We start from the raw sequence: 26,322 nt of genomic DNA, 5'->3' as shown, positions 1-26,322 counted from the left end.
ACGTCAAAATGAAAATGTTAAGGGTATGAGAGTTTTGAATGAGGAACATAAGATTAATTTATTTGCAGATGATGTTTTATTATTACCTGGTGGACCCTGATATTTCTTTACCAGCAATTCAAGAATCTTTAGAAAATTATGGTCAATTATCTGGCTATAAGGTAAATTGGGCTAAAAGTGAAATTTTGTCAATTTGTAAAGATGATTATTCGATATATAAAAATATTACGAAATTGAAGTGGACAAAACAAATTAAATATTTGGGAATTAATGTCAATACAGAATATCAAGATTTATATTCAATTAATTATCTTCCCTTAATAAAAAAAGATTAAACTAGACTTGATTAGGTGGAAGGACTTACCTTTAGGTTTATTGGGGAGGATTAATACTATAAAAAAGAATATTTTTCCTCGGATGCAATATTTATTTCACTCAATTCTTTTTTTTTTAAAGTTTTTTTAAGGATTTATATAAAGCAGTTAGAGAATTTTTATGAAAGGGAAAATTTCCGAGGGTAGCAATGAAAAAATTGATGTGGGACTTTAAATTTGGAGGTTTGAGATTACCTAATTTTCAATATTATTATGAGGCAGCTCAATTTAAATTTCTTAGTGCACTAATGAATATGGAGGATCCACCCAGTTGGGCAAAGATAGAACTGGCAGTTATTTTAGAAAAATCTCCACATGAATTTTTGTTTCGATGGAATAAAAATTTGTTACGAACTTATGATGTACCAATATTGAAACATTTATTGAATCTATGGATGAGTAAACTTGATAAAATTGGGCTCAAAAATAAATGGTCTGGGCGATTGCCATTATATAATAATCAACTTGTTCCTTTTACGGTCTCCAATATCACTTTGAAACAATGGGAAAGGAAAGGAATAAAAAACTTATCTGATTGTTTTTTTGAAGGACATTTTTGTTCTTTTGAGGAATTACAAAGGAAATTTGGTATTAGTGGAAATTCTGTATTTGTGTACTATCAGTTAAGATCATTTGTAAAACAGATATGTGGTTGGCAAATGACTTTATTACCCAAAACTAGCTTTGAGAAATATGTACTTTCAATACCAAAAAAGGGGTATATATCTGATTTGTATTGTATTCTACAAGAAAATGAAAGTAAGAAAGATTGGGATAAAGATAAGTTGAAATGGGAAAAAGATTTAGGTTCTACAATAGCTGAAGAAGCTTGGAAGGAAATATGTCAAAACAGTATTCGGAAATTGATTAATGCTAGATTAGCGATGATTAATTATAATTTTATACATCAATTATACTTAACACCAGAAAAATTTTAAAAAATTGGTATTAGTAAGTCAGATTGTTATTTTCATTGTGACCAGACAGCTAGTACTTTTTTACATGCTGTCTGGTCCTGTGACCGATTGCAACAGTTTTGGAAAGGTATTCAATCTATATTTAATTAGTATTAGATCCTGATATATTTTTATTAGGGAATATGCAATCATTAATTGATTTAGAATTAAATAATTATCAGATTTCTTTTATCTATTTAGCTTTAGTAGTGGCCAAGAAATGTATAGCGTTTACTTGGAAAGATAGAAATATACTAACTTTGGACAGGTGGTATTTAGAGATGAAGTCGTGTTTAATTATGGAAAGGATATCTTTTTCAATCCAAGATAAGATGTCTCTTTATAAGTTGAAGTGGACTCCATTTGTTAAGTATATGCAATTAAGTTTGATTTAAGTATACTCTTAGATGTGATATTTTAGATCTGATAAATCTTTTTTGAAATTATTTTTATTTGTCATATTTTCCTTTTTTGTGTGTGTGTTTTTTTTAAATACATAATATTATTAATTTTACTAATTCTTCACTCTTTATTTTGGATTTTTTTATATATATATAGATTTTTAGTTGTTGTATATGTGGGGGGGGGTTAGATTGAATTAAGTTAGGTTATTAATGTTGTATTGTAATTATATTATTTTATTTTATATCTTTTCTTTAAATGTAATCTTTTTTTTATTCCTGTGATAAAATCTTTAAATAAAGTTTTAAAAAAAAGTTCATCGCGGAATTAAAGGTGTTCCTGTCTTTAACAGTTAATGCACATGATTTTTGCTTTTGAAAGCGACAGATCCATTTGTCAGAATCTTTTTTTTGTTTTCCAAAATTTGAAGTTGCGTGGGAAGTTGGCGAGGAGTCCCGACCCTGTGATCTCTCGGTGTGGCTTTAGTAACCTCCAGGTTCATGATGTGCAGAATGTGAGTGGGGGACTGGACTTGCCTGTGACCTGGGTAATTCTGAGTGAGCCGACGTCGACCCAAAGTTGTCAGCAGGAGGTCAGGGACACAGAAGCCGCGGGCTGTACCTTCCAGGAGCGAGTGGTAACACAGACTTCTACTACCTTGCCCGAGCGAGTGTGGAATTCAAGGGGATAGTCAGGCGGCAGCGGCACTGTTGGTGGGTGGCGGTTTTTTGTGTATTTTTTTTTAACGGGGTGGGGTGGGAACCATGTCAGTGGCAGCCCTAGGGCACCAATTGACCTAGATATGCCACTAATCATGAATACTCTCAGTTGAGTTGCTGCGGCAGCTGAAGGATTTATACTCACAGAACACAGGGCCAAGGTTAAAAGAGTTAGAATGGTTGCACATTTGAGCAGTTAAGAGATGGAATGCACCACCTGGTAGGATGGTTGATACAGGTTCAATGGCAGTTTTTGAAAGGACATTGAATAGATATTCAAAGGAGAATATAACTGTGGGCATATAGAGAAAATTGGGAGTTCTAAATAGGAATGCTTTTTGCAAGATCAATGGCATGAATAGTCTCCCTTAAGCTCTACACTATTGCACTTTAATTGGTTGGGGCCTGGATAATGTGACAGGTCCCTGATGACCATTGATCTATTTTCCTTGGAGAATAGTGGTGGCAGCTGATTGACAAAGCACCGCATAGTAAAGATTGACCACCTAGGTCCTCTCCCTTATGCAAATGGCCGTCTGCCCACTTGAAATATATTTGGTAGCGCCAAAACTCCGGCCCTTAAGTCAAGGCCACTGCAGTGGATTGTAGACGGTCATGTGATCTCTCCATCTGTAACCTTGTGGGAATGAATATGGATTATAGAGGGTCATGCGGCCTCTCTGTCTGGAACCTAATCTGAACCGGCCAATCAAGGTTGGACTCTACCCACCTATGAGTGCACACCTGACTATGGGCCCCTTTAATCACCTAGTGATTACCTGGGCTGGGTTAACTGAACTATAAAGTCTACCACATACAGCAGCTCTTCCTCTTCAGCCCTGAGAAGAACCCTGAACGATGCTGGAAGAGTCGCTGGTAAGTTGTGCATTACATAGAGATCGGGTTTGTTGTAAACTGTTGTAGTTACATATAGTATCTGAGCTGTGCCCACATTAGACAAGGAATGGCAAGTGGTGTATGGTAGTCCTTGGTTGTTATAAGTCTGTATAAGCAGTTCCTAGTATTGGTAGTGTTAAGTCTGATGTGACTGGATGCACTGTGTTGTTCTGTTCAAGAATAGGTTCGATGAGTTCAAAAATAATCAAGGCTGGACATGTTATCAACAAACAGTGGGCTTTATTTACACACAGGGAAATTCATAAAAGAGCACACACTCACACGGATCAACCCAGAATAATGCACAAATAACTACACATCATGTGCAAAGAAATTACTACTAAGCATTCTCAACTCCCAATTGGGAACGCGAGGGTTAAACACACAGTACCCAACAACTCTCTCTACCTCTAGCAGGCACAGCAGACTAACAAACCTTGATTACAACTAACAAGTATATCAAATGAACCAGCATTTGCCCACGACTTGGGATTTGCAGCAGACCCATTGCATTTAGCCCTCTGGAGCTGCCTGTGGCCTGCAGCCTGAAGTTCAGCGATGGTCTCCATGCAGCAGAGACATAAAGGGCACAGACTGCACATGCTGGGCTTTTTCAATGCAAGATCCATCCATGTGACCTGCGAGGACCAATCATGCATCACCCTCACCTGTGGGCAGATCTAACCCTTGACTGACAGGTGAGGTGACTTCCGACTAGGCTCCAGCCAGGGAGGTCACATGACTCTCCGCAATCCACATTCCCACCAGGTTCCAGACGGAGAGGCCACATGACCCTCCTCAATCAGCACTACAGATTGATCCCCCTGTTGTGATCCCCTTACATATGTTTCAATAAATATTATTTCTGCGTTCCACCTGTGTCTAGGTCAGCTATTCTGTCAACCCAGCAAACTTTTCCCTTCCAACACAACAGCCAATTGAACGTGTCAAAAAAAAACTTGAAAACAATCTTGGTTTGCAGGCGCAGCAGGCTATCAAGAAAACAAATGGAGTGTTGGCCTTCACTGCTGGAGGGACTGAGTTTGAGAGCGGGGAAGTTATGCTACAACCGTACAGGGTACTGATGAGGCTGCATTTGGAGTACTGTGTGCAGTCTGGTCTCTTTGCTTAAGGTGCGGAGGAGGTTAGCCTATGAGGAGAGATTGAATGGCCTGGAACTGTACTCGCTGGAATTCACAAGAATGAGAGGGGATCTTACAAAAAAAGTATAAAATAGATAAGATAGATTTTTCCACTGGTAGGTGAGGCAAGAACTAGGGGACATAGCCTCAAGATTCAGGGTTTTAGATTTAGGACAGAGATGAGAAGGAACTCCTTTTCCCAGAGAGGGGTGAATCTATGGAATTCTCTGCTGTGGAAGCAGTGGGGGCTACCTCAGTAAACCTATTTAAGGCCAGATTGGATAGATTTTTGCATATTAGGGAATTAAGGGATATGGGAAAAAGGAAAGTTGGTGCAGATGAACATCAGATCAGCCATGATCTGCCAGGGCAGAACAGGCTCAACGAGCTGAATCACCAGCTCCTGCTCTTGTGCTCTAATAATTTTTTAAAAAATACAACTGAAAATGTAGTGAAATCAGAAAGTCTGCAGACACTGTGATTGTAGTAAATACACGCAAGTGCTGGAGAGGCTCAGCAGGTCCTGAAGCATCCCCAGGAGGCTTTGATCTGCTTTTTTTCTCATACGTTGATGAATGTCTCTGGCCCGAAACATTGATTACATCTTTTCTTCCTATGGATGATGTGGGACCTGCTGAGTTTCTCCAGCACTTTTGTTTATGTACACCTGGAAAAAGTACACCCTTCCTAAAGCACAAGTATATAAAGAACTAAATACAGGTCAATTCAATGAATTTCACTGACTAAAAAAAAGTCTACTTGCCATTCTTCTGGCAACTGTTTCTTCCAGTTGATTTAAATGGGACTACTGCGATTGGATCACACTAACCTTCCTCAGACTCTGTGACTGGATTCCCCAGAGAGCTGGTAAATCTGAGGGTCCATGCAGACACTATGGATTGCACAAGCTCAGCGCCCAGGCCTCCATTTAATTGGAGTGAATGCCTGCAATTCAGCTTGAATTCTAGTTCTGTGAGCTCCTGCCTTATTAAGTGCTCAGAAAGTCAGCAAATCCAAGCACTGTTGGCTTTTAGGTGAAAGATCTGCTCTGATTCCTTTTTAATCTTTTGTACTGGGCTTCAATGTCTCATCTATTGTGCTGAGCTTCGATGAATGGACTGAAACAGCTATATATGACTGTATCTGTCACTCAACCACCGTGCTAATTCAGACGTCAGGATTGCTAATCCATCCACTTATCTTTTGCACTACCACTATACCATTGTACTACCGGCATCACCTACGGCTCCTAGAACGCTTCCACCAGCGTTGTCTCCGCTCCATCCTCAAAATTCATTGGAGCGACTTTATCTCCAACATCAAAGTACTCGAGATGGCAGAGGCTGACAACATCGAATCCACGCTGCTGAAGATCAAACTGCGCTGGGTAGGTCACGTCTCCAGAATGGAGGACCATCGCCTCCCCAAGGTCGTGTTATATGGCGAGCTCTCCACTGGCCACCAAGACAGAGGTGCACCAAAGAAGAGGTACAAGGACTGCCTAAAGAAAGCTCTTGGTGCCTGCCACATTGACCACCACCAGTGGGCTGATATCGCCTCAAACCATGCATCTTGGTGCCTCAGTTCGGCGGGCAGCAACCTCCTTTGAAGAAGATCGCAGAGCCCACCTCACTGTCAAAAGACAAAGGAGGAAAAACCCAGCATCCAACCCCAACCAACCAATTTTCCCTTGCAACTGCTGCAACTGTGTCTGCCTGTACCGCATCAGACTTGTCAGCCACAAACGAGCCTGCAGCTGACGTGGACTTTACCCCTCCTTAAATCTTCGTCGAAGCCAAGCCAAAGAAAAATACCATTGTACACTCTCATTGGTTTTCCTTTGTCACGTTCACCATGCAAAAGACACACAAATGTGGAATTGATCCTTCAACATTATCTTTTCCCAACTGCCCTATCTGCTGAGACCATTCAGACCAGACCTTGTGACCAAGACATTGTTACTTACATATGGCTGAGGACACCAAAGCTTCACTGTTTTGACAGAGGAAGGATTTTATATTGATCGAAGCTCTGTTAAAGCTGTCATGTGCATTCTGACACAGCTTTAAACATTATTTATCATTTGTTTTAAAACATTGTTGTACAATATGTTTAGTACAATTGCAATACTAACAATAACGAAATATAAGGGCTGTAATCATTATAATTAAATGAGCAAATGAAAACTAAATATTCTTCAATTAAGTAAGCTGGCAATTATATTTAAACATGAGTTAATCAGAAATGATATTTCTTGATACTCACAATTTAAGTTGTATTAACAATGGAAATCTCTTGACTATGTCAAGGATCTACACTTCACAGCCTCTGTATTAATAGGAGAATGAATGGAAGGATAAAATACAGAAACTCAGGGAGGGGACAACAACCACAGTATCAAATGCGGACAGAACTGCAACCAATGGCATGCCCAACATTTGGCAGGCACCAAAGGAATGTTGAATGTCAGGGAACAAATGCCAGGCTTCAGTCAAAAACTTTGGGCAAAGTGAGAGGTTTCTCTTTCACGCTGAAACAGGGAAATAAGGTTTGACCAGGGCAACAATGGAAGGTAGTGAGAGCACGTAGCAAGTGAGCATCAGGAAAGCAAAAGAAGAACTGTAGGTGCTGGAAATCTGAAACAAGAACAGAAAATGCTGGAAATACACAGCAGGTCAAGTGATGTTCTCCACTTCCTTTTGATTCCTGATAATGAAATTGAACACAATGATACAGACTGGGCCAGGAACCCAACAGTAAACTGACCTTGCCCTTGAGTTGCTCCGTAAAACTCTGCGGCTATCCGGGCTGCCTCTTTGCGATTCCCCTTGACGATGTAGAAGTGGCTCAAGATGGCCAGGCTGATTTTCACAAATAATTTGAAACAGAAGAGGGAAAATATGGTGAAGTAGACATTGGCCAAATGCTGGGAGAAGCGATAGCTCTCCACGCCCGTCATTGCTTCCAGTCGGCTAATGTCACAGTTTTCATGTGAACACTGACAGGCTCCTGGACCTCCTTTAACAGCCGGGTCCTGACAAATTAAGCATCAGTTGGTTGTGACGGTGCCAGCTTACAATCTATTTGAGGTAAATTTGTCATGGAGAGCTTTTTTTATATTTGGTTAATACTCTGTACTAACATTTGCTCATCTGATAAAGCAATTTGTACGTGACTATTTTTTAACTGCTCCCTGTATAATATTCACAGTTGCAGAATCAAGAATCAACTGAGTTATCTTCACATGTCAACAGCCAAGACTGGTGTGAAGCATTATGCAAACAAATTACTTAAGAGCAGCAATGGGCTTTGAGACCATCCTTCATTGGCGGAACAAGCAATGCAAGGACAGATCCAACAGAACACCAGTGAACAACACCAGAATACTTCTTGGTTGATCAACAAATTAATATACAGTAAAACCCCAGGTATACAAACTCCAGCAACCCACAGCCTCAAACAAGTAGCAAAAACAAAAATCGAGGAAAATACATTTTAAAAATGAAAATAAATAAGAAAAAAATAATAGGTAAAAATATGCAAGTTCAAAATTGTAAAATTCTCTGATGTAACACACAAACCTTTGATGAAGGTTAGCCGCAGAGTTTTACGGAGCAACTCAAGGGCAAGGTCAGTTTACTGTTGGGTTCCTGGCCCATTCTGTATCATTGTGTTCAATTTCATTATCAGGAATCAGAAGGAAGTGGAGAACATCACTTGACCTGCTGTGTATTTCCAGCATTTTCTGTTCTTGTTTCAGATTTCCAGCACCTACAGTTCTTCTTTTGCTTTCCTGACGCTCACTTGCTGCGTGCTCTTACTACCTTCCATTGGGTTATACTTATCGTTCGCACATGGTAGAGTGCCTTAGCAGCTGTTTGAATATGTGAAAAGCAATGGTGTTTTTCAGGATGGTTGGTGCTGCTCACCATTGGGGTGACGCTCTTAAAAGTGTCTCTGCTTAGTAAGTCACCCGGACAGAGGCTTTATCTGTAACCTTGGGGAAGGGGAGTTAGTTATTGTTCATCTTTTGGCTGGATCCATGGAAGGGGAGGAATCTGCAAATGCAGCGACGGTTAAATATTTTTGAAGAACGTGACTGAAAATAAAGTAAAATGCTTCAAGAACAGTATAGTATTTTTGTCTTTTAAACTGTTTATTCTTAATGTAGGTATATTAGTTAGGCATTTTAAGAGTAAGTCTCAAGCAACCGGAAAATACACTTACATGGCATCTACCAATCCATATAGGTGCCTGACACCAGTGGTTTTACTGTTCTTTGACCAGTGAACTGTAATGCACCATTTTAAGAGGTCCCTATAGGTATTACACCAATGGACATGGGGACTATTAAATTAGTGTTATACTTATCGTTCGCACACAGTAGAACATACAAAGGAAAATTTGACATCCAGATTCAGGAAGTTGCAAGGGAAGTGAAACTCATCACTGATAGCAATGGTAAATGGAAAGTAATGTCGTGAAAAGAGGCGCTTTTGGTCACTGGGAAACAGAGCGGGAAAGGCGTTTTTCTGCCTTGGCAATTGTGGAGTCAAAGAACTGTGGTGGCGTATGAGGGACGGGTTTCAGGGGTTCAGACTAAGCTGGAGAAACTCAGCAGTTCCATGGGAAGGAAAGGTTAAGCAACATGTTTGGCCTGAGTCCTTAATCAAGGGTAAGGAAAAAAATAGGAAGACACCTGAATAAAAAGGTGGGGGGTGGGGGAGAGGAGTGGAGCACAGGATAAGAGGTAATAGGTGGATGCAGGTGAGAGGGTAGAAGAGGAAAAATGCAGAGAAGTAATGGGGAAAGGGCAGAGAGCTAAGAAAGGTAGTTGTCTGCTGGGAGAAGGAAGGGAGTGGGGAGCTGGAGGTCAAGTAAGTGACCTTGGTGGGTCTAGTGCAATGCTATGGAAACTTGATTGTCTCAGAAATGACCATTCCTCCTGGAACAACATGGATTGATTTCACTGGCATTGCTTCAAAAGGAGGTCACTTGATGGGTGTCTGATGTTGAAATTACATTACACATGCATTCAGGAAGTGTCTGGCAAGTTTCTGGAGTAACCTGGAATGAACTGGAAATGGTGTTACTGCAGAAAATACCAGGATTATCAGGTTTCATTCATGTGGCTAATAAAATAAAGATCGCTAGGTGATCAAATTTAATTATACACCAAAAATAATTTGAGATATTTCTGAGAAGTGCAAGAAGGAACTTTGACAATATTATTAAGTGCTGTCAAAAATACAATAAATGTTTAAAATATAATTTGAAATTTAAAAAAGTGGTAAAATGATATTTGTATCTTGAATTAGTTTAGCCACCAGGCATGAATGGTTTGAAGACAGGAAGGACAGTACTGGAGGTTCAATCCTACACACATGGACAGTACTAGACAGTGAGGTCTACTGAAGAATGATATGGTGGTGGTGGTGCAGAGGTTAAATGAATGGATTAATTATCCTGAGGCCTGAATTAACACTGCAGAGACACCAGCTCAACACCCACCATTTCAGCCAATGCATTTAAATTTAGTTAAGGCTAGTCAGGACACAATGGTTAGCAGAAGTGGTGATCGCCTCACCACTCCAGAGACCCAGGTTCAAACCTGACCTTGGGTCTTTGGGAGTTTGCACATTCTCCCTGTGCTATGACCACACAAGTTCCCCCTGCCCACTGAATACTACCCAGAGATCTTCTGGTTAGTTGGTAAATTATCTCATCGCAGTGGGTACCTGGAGAATCAGATGGGGGAGAGGGGTGGCGAGTTGAGAGGGGAAGAGTTGATTATGGCGCAAAAAGAGAAGATGGCAATTTTTGATTGCATTAGGAACTTCCAAATATTGATTGGAGAGGTTGTTTGCAGGCAAGAAGTTGTGGGGGGGGGGGGAGCTTTTAAAAGTGAGAGACAGAGTAAGTTCAGGGAAAGCATGCTTCCATTTAGAAGGTCATGGCTAGCAAGACAAACTGAACCCTGGATGACCAGTTATTGAGGATAAGCTTAAGGAATATGACAGATTTCATTAGTTGAAATGAAGTGAATCCCTTTGAGCAGAATAGACAATGTAGGTATTCCCTGAAAAGGGAAATAAAAAGGCAAGGAGGGAATGTAAAATGCTTCTTGCAGATAGTTAAGGACAATCCAAGAGATTCTCCATTTTATAAAGGTTATCCACGGAAATAACAGCCCTTTAACAATCAACATGGTTGTTTATGCATTGAGCAACAGAAGATGGGTGAGATCCTAAATGAGTATTTCTCATCTGTATTTACCAAGGAAAAAGACAGGGTCAGGAGCACTTGGTAGTTGCCAGTCCATATTAAAGAGGAGGTGGTGCTGCAGGACTTAAAATGATCAATGGTAGATATGTGGTGGCCCTTCGCAGCTCCCCCTTGGGGCCTCACAAAATGAAGAACAAACGCGATGATCTAGCAGGTTGCACAAGGCCCGCCGTGCTGCCCTCCAATTGGCCACACCAAAAGAGCGTAACTGGCCTATCAGGGAAAGCAGATCACAAACATACCCATCAGTGCTGAGAGGGTATTGACCACGCCCCTCAGCTTGAGAATAAAAGCAGGGCTGTAAGCCAAATAAAGCTGAGTGTGTTAACTACACCCAACTGGGGTTCATATCATTCTTTCTGAGAACAGTGTGTTCGTTCTGAGCTAACTTGCATACAGCTATAACCTCTCCTGCGCTCTAGGCTCCATAGAGACATAGCTTGTAGAAGCTAGCTACAGATAAATCCCCAAGTATCTATCCAAGGACATTATAAGAAGCTGAATAAGAGATTCAGAAGCCGTGACAGAGATATATCCACCATTATTAAGCACAGGTTAGGTGCCAGTAGATTGGAGGTTTGCTATTGTCATGCCTTTATATCATAAGAAGGGTGAAGGACAAACCAGGGAACTACAGGCTGGTAAGTTTCACATCAGTCACATCAATCGTGAATGAATTACTGGAGGGGATTCTGATAGATAGGACCTAACTGCATTTGGAAGAGCAAGGGATCAGCGATAGACAACATGGAGTCAAGCATCAGAAAATTGTGTCTAGGCCTTTGATGAGGTCCTCACATTGTAGAAAGGTTCATAATGTCATATCGGATCTGTGATGAGTTGTTCAATTGGATACAGAATTGTCCTGACAGAGCAGAGTAGTGGAGAGTTGTTTCATAGAATGGGGATCTGTGACCAGTGGTGTGCCGTAGGTTTCAATGCTGGATCCACTGTTGTAAAGGCATGGATGACAACAATGACACAATCTAATAAGGGTTAGATTGATCCTGGAGTAGCTTTATATAGGTGAGCAGTACCCTGTGGGCTGAAGGGCCCTTTCTGTGCTGCTCTCTATGATTACAATAGGATCAAGATGAACTGGGAAAGTGGGCCAAGGAATGGCAGATAGAATTCAACTCTGGAAAGTGTGAGAGATATCACTTTTCTATGTTAAAGCAGGGCAGGACTGGTGAATGGTGGAACCTGGAGAATGGTAATAGAACAAAGAGACTTATGAGTGCAGATACGTAGTTCCATGAAAGTAGTGACATAAGGCAGACTTGGTGATTGAAAAAAAGCATTTGACACATTAGCCTTCATTGCTCAGGCTATTGAGTCCGTGAGTAGGAAGTCAGGTCACAACTGTACAAGATCACTCTTGGAGTATTGTGCATAGTTATGTCACCCAGCTATAGAAAAGAAATAATAAAGCTCGAAAGTGTACAGAAAATAATTCACAAAAAAGTTACCGAGACTGGTTGGCTTAAAATATAAGAGGCTGGATGGATTATATTATGGCTTTTCTCCCTAAAACAGAGAAGGCTAAGAGGGGACCACATAGAGATTTGTGAGATCATGACAGGCCTGGATATGGTGCACAGTTTAGCCTTTTCTCCAAGTATAGGCAATATACAATAGAGGCCATATACTGAGCACTGGAGTACCTCAGGACTGTGTGCTCAGCACACTCCTGTTCATGCTACGGACCCAAAGCTGCAATGCCAGATCCAGCTCCGACAGTGTTATCGAGTTTGCAGATGGTGCAACAGTCGTCGGTCTCATCAGCAACAACGACGAGTCGCGCTGCAGAGAAAAGGCGGAAAATCTCGTGAAATGGTTCGAGAATTACAATCTGAGTCTCAATGTGGCCAAGACAAAGGAGATGATTATGGATTTCAGGAAGACCAGGGATGACTACCCTCCACTACACATAAATAGCTCAGTAATGGAGAAAGCACCAAATTCTTCAGGGTCCATCTATGAAGTGACCTAACCTGAACACATCACACCTCCTCACTTGTCAGGAGGACGCAACAGCGACTGAACTTCCTTAGAAGGCTGAGGTTAGTAAGGCTACTAACCATGATTCTATCAACTTTATACAGGAGCTCTATCGAGAGTGCCCTTGCTGGCTACATCACAGTGTGGTACGGTTGCTGTGAAGCATTAGATCAGAGGTCAATCCACAGGAGCATAAAAGCAGTAGAGAGCATCTCACCCATTGATGCGATTTACTGTGATAGTTGTTTAAAGAGGGCTCATAAAATCAGTGAAGACTGCTACCACCCTGCACATAGCATCTTCCAGCTATTCCCATTGGGAAAGATACAGGAGTATGAGAGCCAGAACCACCAGGCTGAGGAACAGCTTCTTCCCACGGGCAAAGAGTCTGCTGAAACACAGATGAACTGCTCTATTTATTGATATTGTTATGAGTCCAGAGGGGCCTAAAACCCAGCAGCAATAGATATTCACCAAGACAAAGAGTTACTTAAACAAAAGTGGCATTTAATTAACTTTAAACATGAAAACGGAATCACACTTTAACTTATCGCTATTGACTTAACTAACCTAACTTAGCCCCCTTCTAATTCTAAGTGGACATGTATGTAATGTGTGTGTAAGTTCAGAAAAGTTATTTGGATCACAGTCCAATCTCACTTCTCATTTCCTTCAAGTTCTCTGGTTGCAGGCAATTCTTATACTGTGCACAGAATTTAACATTTATAAAGTTCACCAGGCTTTGGTGCTTAAAAGGAAAATGGTTACTGCTCAGGAAGGTTCTTGACAGTTTTTAGAGAGAGCTTTGTTGTTCCAGGACAGCCACAACTGATTTACTTCCATCAGCCACTTCAGTGTCTTGCTGATAAAACTTGCCCCTTCTGGGTTCTCCAGATGATAACCTCTTTCTTTCAGGTCACCACAGAGTTCCTTTTTGTTTCTCTCATTCTAAGTGAAACATTAGACAGTCAGTTCTCTCTTCTTTCAAGAACCACAAGGGCTTTGACCAGGCTGAACTAAGCACTTACAACCCGTCTTCCAAATGGGGTTTTCCACAAGCTTGCCAGCTTGTCCTGTTCCAGTCCCAGCTGCTGTTTCTGGCTGTAACACTGTCTCTCTCTCTCTCACAGAGAAAGTCTGTTTGACTCTCTCTGCTTGCAAAACCACATGACCCTCTTAGAACAGTAAGTTCCCCACCAGAAAGAAGGTGGCTCCAACAAGCTCTTTCATCTGTTGCCTTTTTTTAAACAACAATCCATTAGTGAAGTCTCTTGGGCATTCTCCAAAGCTTTTGCAAAGGGTCTGAGGCCTCATCATGTCTAGCATTAGCAGAGCTCCAGTATTTTAAATAAAATCTGTTTTAAAGTGCTTGTATGTGACCTACACTAACAAACCCTACCCCAATTTATCTCCCAAAAACTTATCTATATTCCGTCACAATATTTATTTTAAATATATGTTTTCTTTGGGTTGGCTTCACGGATGAAGATTTATGGAGGGGTAATGTCCACGTCAACTGCAGGCTCGTTTGTGGCTGACAAGTCCGATGCGGGACAGGCAGACACAGTTGCAGGGGAAAATTGGTTGGTTGGGGTTGGGTGTTGGGTTTTTCCTCCTTTGTCTTTTGTCAGTGGGCTCTGCAGTCTTCTTCAAAGGAGGTTGCTGCCCGCCGAACTGTGAGGCGCCAAGATGCACGGTTTGAGGCGATATCAGCCCACTGGCGGTGGTCAATGTGGCAGGCACCAAGAGCTTTCTTTAGGCAGTCTTTGTACCTCTTCTTTGGTGCACCTCTGTCTCGGTGGCCAGTGGAGAGCTCGCCATATAACACGATCTTGGGAAGGCGATGGTCCTCCATTCTGGAGACATGACCTACCCAGCGCAGTTGGATCTTCAGCAGCGTGGATTCGATGCTGTCGGCCTCTGCCATCTCGAGTACTTCGATGTTAGGGATGAAGTCACTCCAATGAATGTTGAAGATGGAGCGGAGACAACGCTGGAGCTGTAGGTGATGCTGGTAGAGGACCCATGATTCGGAGCCGAAATGGAGTGTGGGTATGACAACGGCTCTGTATACGCTAATCTTTGTGAGGTTTTTCAGTTGGTTGTTTTTCCAGACTCTTTTGTGTAGTCTTCCAAAGGCGCTCTTTGCCTTGGCTAGTCTGTTGTCTATCTCGTTGTCAATCCATGCATCCGATGAAATGGTGCAGCCGAGATAGGTAAACTGGTTGACCGTTTTGAGTTTTGTGTGCCCGATGGAGATGTGGGGGGCTGGTAGTCATGGTGGGGAGCTGAAACAATCCTGTCTGTATGTGTGTTATGTCTTTGTGTGTTTGCTCTGTTTTGCAATGAGGACTGAAGAACACTGTTTCGTCATGTTGTATTGTTACAATCAGATGATAAATAAACTTGAACATGAACATAGATTTAAGATGAGAGAAGAAAGATTTAAAAGGAGTACCTTCTTCACACAGGGAAATGGATTGAATTATCAGAGGATGTGATAGAAGCAGAGAAATTTCAAAAAGTACCAGGATAAGAAAGGTTTACAAGTATTTTGGCCTTGTGAAGGCACAGGCTCATGGGATGAACATGGTCATCATCGACAAGTTGGGCCAAACAACCTGTTTACTGTGCTGCAGAACTCTATGACATTATAAGTAGTGTTAGGTCTGCTTTGTTCATGAATGAGTGAGTCAAACACCAGACTGAGTCGAAATTAAGGTTCTTTGTTCTTTATTGCCAGATTGTAACACTTGCAACTAACAGTGTTAGTTGGAGAAGGCGCATTCTGCCGTTATCAGCAAATGGTGTTTTTTATATACCTTAGGATACGTACTTAGTAAATTATCATACCATGACATTGTCCAATGAATAAACTGTTGCTATCCTTCTCTGCTAGTTTCCTGCACATCAATTTGTCATCCCCACTCTTATCTTGAGAGTACAAGGTCACATCTGCATCATGTTACGGCCCAGCACTGGGTGACTCCTTCTACATTCCCAGCTCATGATGTTTTTACCTCACAGTAGTGTAGGTCGATGTTTGATGGTCAAGTTGACATTGTAACCCAAAGATCCTGTTTCCATATTGTATGACTCTTTCTTTAGAAAAAACGTAGATTATTCAGCATGAAACTGCTGGATTGTCATAATCTGCTTTACTAAAACCCTTCATCAAGAAACAATATTCACCACCCTTACCTGACCCCAGACATAGCCATATGGTTCACTTTTAAAATTAAAAAATATCTAAATGTCCTCCAAATTAGAGGACAGGGGTTAAGGATAAAAACCAAAATGTTTAGAGGGAATGTTAGCAGCAACTTCTCCGCGCGGAGTGGTGAGAGTATGGGACAAGCTGCCAGCAAAGTAGTGAATGTAGGCTCGTGGAAAGGAGGGGTATGGAGGTTTGATGGTCTGGTGCAGGACATAATGATAGTTCAGTGCAGTCAAGTTGGGCCTATTTCTGTGCTGTAGTCTTCTATGGTTCTATGTTAAAAAAGCCAAGCAATTTGCTGGTGATTGAGAAATGAGGGATCCCGGCCTTGCTAATGACCTTAACATCCTGAAAAATGAATGGATCGCCATGCCTTCCAGATACTGCCATACAGTCACAGAGCTTTACAGCATGGAAACCGGCCGCTCGTGCCAACTTCATCATGCTGACCAAATTGTCCACCTCAGTTAGTCTCACTTGCCTATCCCTTTAAACCTTTCCTATTCGTCACAGGAGCAGGCCCTTCAGGCCATAAAGTCTGCACTGAACTGCACTATAACTGCTCTCTTCTGCCTGTACATCATCCATATTCCTCTATTCCTTGCATATTCATGCATTTACCTTTTAAATACAATGATCATGTGACAGTAGTTCTGACCATCTACCCCATCAACATCTCTCATAATTTTATAAATTTCCTTCAGGTCTGCCTCAGCATACAGTGTCAAGAAGCAAAAGTTTAACACCCACCTTTAAGAGCCTGAAATTTTCTCCTTCAAAAAGTCCAGGTGCTCCAAACCATAATACAGTAATGGCATCATCTTAAAAACAGGATTCTGTTGACACTGTGGTTAATTGAAAAAAAAAACAACACAAATGCTAGCGGAAATGAGCAGGTCAAACAGTGCCTTTATGTAGCAAAGGTGAAGATACATCACCAACGTTTCGGGCTTGAGCCCTTCATCAAGGTGTGGGGGGGAACATGAGAGATGTCTGAACAAAAGGGGAGGGGTGGAGAGGGTGGGAGATGATGGGTGGAGGGGGGAACACCACATGATGGGAGGAGGAGTCTAGGCCAGGTGGAGAGAGAAAGGAAGTAACCCCTCTCCTACTCTAACCTCCCTCCTCAGAACGCTCCACCCTCCTCTCTCCACAACAACCCTAACCTCACTTTCAAATCCACAGACAAGGGTGGTGCTGTGGTAGTCTGGCTCACTGACCTCTACCTTGCTGAGGCCAGTCGACAGTTCTCACACACCTCTTCATATCAACCCCTCCCTCAGGACCCGAGATCACCCATCAACCCTCCGACTCCAACACCATCTCTCACCTCATTGGGAACTTTCCCACCACCCTCTCCCCCTCCCCCCTCAGCCACTAACCTCATTATCTACCATCCTCGCACCGCCCGTTTCTACCTTCTATAACCATCCGGGCAGACCCATTGTCTCTGGTTGCTCTTGCCCCACGGAACTAATTTCATCCTACCTCGACTCCATCTTTTCTCCCCTAGTTCAATCCCTTGCCTCCTACATCTGCGACACCTCGCATACCCTCCACCTCTTCCAAGACTTCAGATTTCCTGAACCGGACCACCTCATCTTCACGATGGATGTCCAATCCCTTTACACCACCATTCCCAACAGAGAAGGCCTCAAAGCATTTAGCTTTTTCCTGGACCTCAGACCTGAGCAGTCACCTTCCATCACCACTCTTCCCCACCTGGCAAAACTTGTCCTCACCCTTAACAATTTTTCATTTAACTCATTCCACTACCTCCAGATTAAAAGAGTAGCCATGGGTATGTGCATGGGTCCCAGCTATGGCTGCCTGTTTGTGGGTTTTGTGGAGCAAAACATGCTCCAAGCCTATACAGGCAAGATCCCCCCCCCCCCCAACTCTTCCTTTGGTACATCGACAACTACATCGGACCGGCCTCATGCACCCGCGATGAACGTCAATTTCATCAATTCTTCAGCCAATTTTCACTGAGACCTCAAACTCACCTGGTCCATCTCTGATCACACTCTCCCTTTTCTGAATCTCTGTCTCCATCTCAGGAGACAGACTCTCCACTGACATTTATTACCAACCCTCTAACTCCCACAACTACCTGGACTACTCGTCCTCTCACCCTGTCCCCTGCAAGGACTCCACCCCCTTCTCTCAATTTTTCCATCTCCTCTGCATCTGCTCCCAAAGTGAAGTCTTCCAGTCCAGAGCCTCTGAAATGTCTGTCTCCTTCCACAAAAGTGGCTTTGCCTCCACCACTATTAACTTGGCTCTCACATCTCCTCCATTCTCCGATCATCTGCCCTAGCCCCCTTGCCCCTAGAAACAAAGAATCCCTCTCGTCCTCACCTACCACCTCTGCATCCAACATATTATCCGCCGGAATTTCCAGCCTTTACTACAGGGCCCCACCACCAGACACATTTCACCTGTACCTCCAAGGAACTCATTTACTGCATCCGTTGTATCCTCTGTGGCCTTCTCTACATTGCAGAGATCGGTCACAAATTAGGAGATCATTAGCCCAGCACTTCCTCTCCGTCCACAACAAAAGCGACCTCCCCATAGCCAACCATTTCAATTCTGAGTCACACTCTCAAGTTCACGTCTGTCCACGGCCTTTCACACTACCCCACCCTGATCACCTGTAGATTGGAGGAACAACATCTCATTTTTTGTCTGGGCACTCTCCAACTCAATGCATGAGCATTGAGTTCACTGCATTCCACTTTCCACTAATAAGCTTGCATTCCCCACACCCCCACCCCCCCCCAACTTTAACTAGTTATTCCAGTTCCTACTTCCTTTCTCTCTCCACCTAGCCTCAACTCCTTCCATAGGAATATAGGAAGTAGGAACAGGAGTAGGCCAAAAATGGCCTATCGAGCCTGCTCCGCCATTCAATACAATCATCCCCCCCACCTCCTGCGGTTCCCCCCCCCACCTCTCCACCTATCATCTCCCACCCTCACCACACCCTCCGCCCTTCTGTCAGACAGCTTTCATGAACCCCCACACCTGGATGAAAGGCTCAAGCCCGAAACATTGGTGATGTATCTTCACCGTTGCTACATACAGGCACTGTTTGACCTATTGAGTTTCTCCAGCATTTGTGTGTTTTTTCAGTGGTTTTAAAATGGTTTATTTTTTCTGATATATGTAAGAGAGGAGAGGATTCTTTAATTCATATGTTCTAGACGTGTCCTAGCCTTGAAAAATACTGGAGGGAGGTATTTCAAACTTTATCTTTAATTCATAATGTAAATTTAGACCCTAATCATTTGGTTGCTCTTTTTGGTACAACTAGAAAGGATGATTTTTTTAAAAACTCCGATTAAATGTCGTGCTCTGGATTTGCCTCTCTTTTGGCTAGTGTTAGGTCTGCTTTGTTCATGAATGAGTGAGACAAACACCAGACTGAGTCGAAATCAGGGTTCTTTGTTCTTTATTACCGGATTGTAACACTTGCGACTAACAATGTTAGTCGGAGAATGCATTCTGCCGTTATCAGCAAAATGATGATTTTTTATACCCTTGGATACGTGCTTAGAACATCATCATATCATTACTTGTCCAATGACTAAAACTGTTGCTATCCTTTCCCTGCTAGCTTCCTGCCTCTCAATCCATCAATGTCTCTCTTATCTTGTAAGTACAAGGATGCATTCACATCTTGTTACAGCCCTGCACAGGGTAACTCCTTACACATTCCCATCTCATGATGTTTTACCTAACAGGAGTACAAGGACACCTCCCCTTCTTGTTACAGCCCTGCACAGGGTAACTCCTTACACATTCCCATCTCATGATGTTTTACCTTACACTAGACATGCTATATTGTTTACTTTAGATGGAAGGATGCTGCCCCACACACTCATGCTGAATGGCTGAGGAATATTATGTCCTGTTTAAACTTGGAAAAGATACATTACTCAATTAATAATTCGAGTACCTGTATAAGGTTTCAAATGTTGTGGGGACCATTTCTGAATTACTTTCATAAACTCTAGGCATAATATTATTTCCAAATTGTAATACTAAATGTTTTACTTTAGGAACGAAGTACATTCTTTCTGTAGTGGGTTAGGGGATGGGCTTTACGTGATTTAAAAAAAAAAGCATTTTTTTAATGTACTTTTGTATTATGGTTGTATTATGTGTTTTACAGTTTGTTGAGTTTATGTATCATTATTATTATGTATTCCATAAATGTTTTGTATATACATGTTGTGAAAATCAATAAAAATATTAAAAGAGAATAAGTTTTCAGGGCATCACATCCATCTAGTGTGTGTCGTGCTAATGATGTCTGCCACCACTGGGAGAAATACCACCAGGATGAAGCTGTATCGCTGGCCAATCGGTGATCTCCTTTTATCGAAAGCCACACCCTGCTGTCCAGCAACCAGCCAATCAGCCCACCCACAAGCCTGAGCACACACTGCCATTGGCTGGCCCTGGTAATTGGCCCCTGTACTGCAGAGTGGGAATTTCAGACACCATCATTGGTCCCCACTCGTTCTTTCCCTCCACATGGCAATGCTCCTGCTCCATGCCCGGATTGTGGACATTGGACACCATCCATCAGGACTTTAGGTAAGGGGTCACTGTGATTCCTAAGGCTAGCCAGGGTATCCCAGTACACGGAGTTTCCAGAGCAGAGCTACAGTCCTCCGTATTCCTCGTGGTGGGAGGCTGTGAAATCCCCATGAGTAGCCCTGACGCAAGGGCACATTTTCCCTAGGGGTCTAACACTCAGGGAATCCTCCCCTCTTGCCTACCCCTGCACTGAACCCTTCCTTCCCCAATGGGTCCGTCCCATGGTTAGGTGCGAATCAGCGCAAGTGTGTGAATGCTTGTGAGAGTGCGTGCAGCGGGAGAGCTGTTGCACTGTTTTATTGTTCAACTGGTTATTTAATAAGGATCATTGGTGATTGTGATTCGAGTCTTGCAGCTTGCATTTTGCTACACCCCACGAACCCTACCATATAATACAGAAGCCTGGTGCTGTCCAGCAAAGGGCAGACAAAATACAACAAATTCTCAGAATGCAGTTTTAATGAGCTGTTCTGATGAATTGAATAGATGAGTGCCATGAAAAATGGGATTAAGGTTTTAAATTTGTTCTCATTAATTTCTACAGTCTGCAAGGAGTAGGCTCATTACATCTGGGGCCACAGCGACTGGTAGGGATCTGGGAAGTTTTGTAGAGCAGAGGAATCTAGGAGTGCAGGTACATAGTACTTGGTAGATAGGTGGTCAAAAGGGCTTTTGGATAGTTTTGGTCACTGCACTGCACTGCACTGCACTCTCTCACGCTGGAGAGGATGCAGGGAAGATGCAAAGATTTACAAGGATGTTGCCAGGTCTCAGGGACCTGAGCTCTTGAGAGAGGTTGAGCAGGCTAGGGTGTAGGGGTGCTATGATGGCACTACAATTCCCAGAAGGCATCGAACCAGCTATGCTACGTCAGCACATGACGAGCGCATGATCCTGGCTTTTAAAAGGCTGCGCAGTAAATCCGATTGATTCACTCTAAAAAATGCCTTGTGTGGTTATTTTGTCATGGCCCATTGTGATTCCAGTGGCCACAAGGGCTTTATTCCCTGGAATGCAGGAGGAAGAGAGGTAATATCTGAGGGTACACGAGATCACGAGAGGAATATATTGGGTGAACACAGAGAAGGTTCTGCCTAGAGTAAGGGCATTGGTTTGGGGGGGCAGGAGGAAATTTAACAGGAACCTGAAGGGTAACTAATTTTTTTTTTAAGAGGATGCTGAGCAGATGGAATGGGCTGCTAGAGGAGGTGGTTGAGGCAAGTACTATTGCAATGTACAAGAAAACAATGGGATGGGTACCTAAGTAGAATGGGTTTAAAGGGATACGGGCCAAACCCAGACAAGTGGGAGAAGTGTGGTTGGGACATTTGGTCAGTGTGAGCAGGTTGGGCAGTTTCCATGCTGGATAACTCTGACAGTCAGCATCAGGTATTTGGTTTGTGCCCTTCTCTGAAATTGGTACACTGCAGGAAGGACACCTTCTGGCAAGGACACAAGGACAGCTTCTTCCCCGCTGCCATCAGATTCCTGAATGATCAGTGAACCAAAGACACTGCTTTACTTTGACTTTTCATGCACTATTTTTATAAGCTGGTTGACATGAATGTTTCCAGCTCAAATAGATTTCAGATTTATTTTCACAGAATATATGTGGCATCACATTCAACCCTGAGATTCCTTTCTCCTGTGGGTGTGGCAGAATTCCCACTAATTGGTAGTGCAAAAAAAGTAACTGTACACAGCTTCAACCCGTAAACAAATAAAGAACTGTAAACAGATAACAAATGTAAACAAACTGACTGTGCAATACAGAGAGAACAAAAAGAAAATCAATAAAGTGCGAAAGTAAGGGTCCTTAAATAAATATCCAAATTTTCATGGAGGAGTCTGATGGTGGAGGGGTACCAGCTGTTCCTGAACCTGGTGGTGCGGGTCTTGTGGGCACCGAGACCGCTTTCCCGGTGGCAGCAGCAAGAACAGAACATGTACTGGGTGATGAGGGTCTTTGAGGATCACTGCTGCTCTCTAATGGCAGTTTTCCTTGTAGATGTACTCAATAGTGGGGAGGGTTTTGCCTGTGATGTCCTGGGCTGTGTCCACTACCTTATGGAGGGCCTTACGCTTAGGGGTATTGGTGTTCCCATACCAGAGCATGATGCAGCTGGTCAGCACACTTTCCACCACATCTCTGTAGAAATTTGCCAGGGTTTCTGGCATCATATCAAATCCTCCACAAACTCCTGAGGAAGTAAAGGTGCTGATGTGCTTTCTTCATGATGCCATTGGTATGTTGGGTTCAGGAAAAATCTGGTCCCCACTGATCATTAGATTGTATCCTCTGGATTTCCTTTCCTGAAGTCAACAATCATCTTTTTAGTTTTGGTGACATTGAGTGCAAGGTTGTTATTGGTGCATCATTCTGCCAAGTTTTCAATCTCCATCCTGTATGCTGATTTATCACTTTCCTTTATACAACTCAGTACTGTGGTATTTTCAGCAAATTTGTAGATGGTGTTATGGTCGTACCAAGCCACTCAGTCATAGGTGTAAAGTGAGGAGAGCAGGGGGCTAAGAACATGCTCTGTGGTGCTCCAGTACTGATGGAGATTGTGCTGTGGTGCTCCAGTACTGATGGAGATTGTGGAGAAGTTCTTAACAATCTTCACTGATTGTGGTCTGGAGGTGAGGAAATCCAGGATTCAATTAAACAGTGGGCTGTTAACTCCCAGGTCTTAGACTTTGCTGATCAGTTTTGAAGGGATGATGGTGTTAAATGCAGAACTGCAGTCAACCTGATGTATGCATCTTTGCTGTCCAGTTGATCCAGGGCTTTGTGTAGAGCCAGTGAGATGGCATCCGCCGTAAACCTGTTACAACGATAGTCGAAATGGAATGTATCCATGTCACCGCTCAGACGGGAGATGATAGGCTTCATCACCAGCCTTTCAAAACACTTAATCACTGCTGATGTGTGTGCTACTGGCCGATAGTCATTAAGGCACTCTTCTTGGGCACCAGTATGATTGACGAAGGTGGGTACCACGCCGTGCTGGAGTGAGCTATTGAATATAGCTAAGTATAGCATGAATACCTTGCTAAGTTGGTCAGCAGATATAATACTCGGCCAGGTACTCCATCTGGGCCAGATGCTTTCCTAGAATTCACTTTCTTAAAGACAGCATGCATGTCACCCTCAGATACGGACAGGATGGGATCATCAGGGGACATGGGAGTGCAGAGGAGTGGTTATTGTCATCAAATTGGGCATAGAAGGCATTGAGTTCCTCTGGGAGAGAAGCTTTGCCATCTGCTATTTGTAACAGGTTATGGAATTTAGGCCCTGCCACAGCTGTCTGGTGTCCCTTGTTGCTTCCATTTTCATCCACGAGGAGGGGGGAGGGAGGAGAGGAAGGAGCCAGTGGCAGCAGTGGCAGATTAATAATCACCCGGGCTTTAGTAAGGGCCCCATGACCTACCGTTTCCCCCCATCTCCCCGTGATGCCCTCCCCTCACATATTCTAAATTTATCCACTGATTATGTACTTGGGGTGAGCGTGCACCCTGTGCTACGTGATGGCAGGATAGAATTTATGGGCCAGGTGGCAATAGCCCAGTGGAGAAGGGTGCACAAGGAGGGGAGGGGTTGGGCTGGTTGTGGGTCCCTTGGTGCCAGTCACTGATGGGAACATCATTGCCGGGCTCTGACACAGGGCCGCTTTTGGTGCAGTTTGTACCTGTTCAGGTCTCTGCTGTGCAACACCCCCCCTTGCTTGTACCAGCCACAGCCAAGCCAGCCACCTGAGTAATTCAGCTCTCACCGCACACCATGTAAATTGCACAACCGTCACTGACTCCCCAATGTCTACATCACGGGGGATGAACACTGAATAGAAACTGAGACGTCTTGGTCTTCTGCATAAGGGTCAAAAGTTATGAATCTCGCAGTGTGTAACTCACTAGTAACTTGCCGCCGCTCAAGAAGATCGACAACATACATGACAAATCAGCCCGGTTGGTAGGCATTCAAACTACAACCATTCACCAACATCTCACCACTAATGCACGACGATAGTAGTTTGTAAATATGTATTATCTGCAGGCTGCAGCCACCACTCAGAAATACTCCTTGGGCAAGATCTTTTAACCCATGACATCATTACACGAAGGTGGAAGGACAAGAGCAGCAAAAGCACGGGGACACCAGCATGTGGATGTTACACAAGCCACGCACAATTTGACTTAAAATACCCACGCCTTTTTCCATAATTGTAGAGCCGTCTTTTGTTTTTTTTACATCCTGTTGTTACCTCACTTTTCAACAGGATGTGTAAAAAATAAACAAAAGACGGCTCTACAATTATGGAAAAAGGAAATATAATGCAAAGATGGTCAGAATACATCAAAGATCTATACGATGACAAAGACCGAGAGGACAATTTTGGCATTGGCAACCACGACAAGGGTCCAGCAATAATGAAAGAAGTGGAACATGCTAGGAAGAAAATGCACAAGGGGAAATCATCAATGCCCAGATAACATTCCGGTTGAGCTGTATGAAGCATTAGAAGATTTTGGAGTAGAGAAATTAGCAATCATATTGGACAGAGAATATATAACAATGGCAACGTACCAGAAGATCTTTTTAAAGACAGTGTTCATTGGACTGCCAAGGAAACCAGGTGCAACAGAATGTGGACGACACAGAACAATTAGTTTAATGAGTTACCTCACAAGACTCGACTGGGAATCATTGGGCTCAGAATAAGAAACAAAATTAAACTCGAGATCAATCGAAGGCAAAGGAACATCAAATGCCACTTATATCCTCACCAATATTACCAAAAGGTAAATATAAATACAAGACCTATAATTTTGTTCCATTGACTAGACAAAAGCCTTTGACCCAGCGAAGCACCAAGTCATAATGAAAATGCTTAACGATAGGGTTGTGTTCTATCGACAGACCCGTTCTCCCTGAACAGTGAGAACCATACAAGACCTACCTGGAATAGGTATAGGAGGACACAATATCAACAACCTCTTCTATACAGATGATACAGAACTGATAGCAATCAGTGAAGTAAATTTACAGAAATTAGTATCTACCATCAACACAGAGAGCGAAAGACTTGGCCTAACTTTAAAAAAAGAATGAAAACAAAATATACATTACTTAAAAGAATCAGAAAACAGCGATTAAAATTCTTTGGACACATCATGCAAAGAGATACGTTAGAACATTGTGAAAAGCTAGAAGGAAAAAGAAGCAGAGCCAGACAGAATGAAAATGATAGCTGGATGAACATTGGGGTGAGAAATAAGGGAGGTAACAACTACAATTCAGAGGGTCAGAGACCGTGATGGATGGAGAGACATGATCGCCCATGCCAAACGGCAAGGTACCTGAATGAACGAACCATTCAGCGACCATTGCAATTTTCAAACACTGGGTACAATAAAGTTTCCAGAAACTATTCTGTTGTTCGTAATTTTAACAGCATGAATAAAATAATTAAAGTGATCACTTACTCTGCTCCTGTGGCAGAGAGTCCAGGTTTAATTGAATCAGTTGTTCCCGACTTTTCCGTGAGCAACGCTGGCACTGCATGAGCTGAGCTCTGCTGCAAGAGCCTCAGACTCACGCACACTTTTTTTTTGCAAATGCGTGAGCATTGATCGACAAGTAGCAGTGAGAGCGGCGGAGCGCAAGACCCCGCTGCTGTCATCATCGACATGGACCATGGTAAATGATCTCAC

At 42.8% G+C, this 26,322-nt stretch overlaps 1 protein-coding gene across 5 annotated transcripts in view; it reads right to left on the bottom strand.

The window, feature by feature from the left end:
* Positions 1 to 26,322, bottom strand: part of asb5b (ankyrin repeat and SOCS box containing 5b) — a 155,870-nt gene that overhangs the window by 106,320 nt on the left and 23,228 nt on the right. The window contains exon 6 of one of the 5 annotated variants that reach the window (XM_069940810.1): positions 7,257 to 7,351. The exons of 2 other annotated variants lie outside the window; for them this stretch is intronic. In XM_069940810.1, the coding sequence (XP_069796911.1) occupies positions 7,257 to 7,351 (95 nt within the window). Of the gene's footprint in view, positions 1 to 7,256; positions 7,526 to 26,322 lie in introns of those variants that run through there. 2 more of the 5 variants (XM_069940838.1, XM_069940827.1) reach the window with 2 other exon arrangements.

This window comes from Narcine bancroftii, chromosome 1 (assembly GCF_036971445.1).
Source record: "Narcine bancroftii isolate sNarBan1 chromosome 1, sNarBan1.hap1, whole genome shotgun sequence".
NCBI classification, from domain to species: domain Eukaryota; kingdom Metazoa; phylum Chordata; class Chondrichthyes; order Torpediniformes; family Narcinidae; genus Narcine; species Narcine bancroftii.
This window is presented reverse-complemented; position numbering and strand designations above follow the sequence as displayed.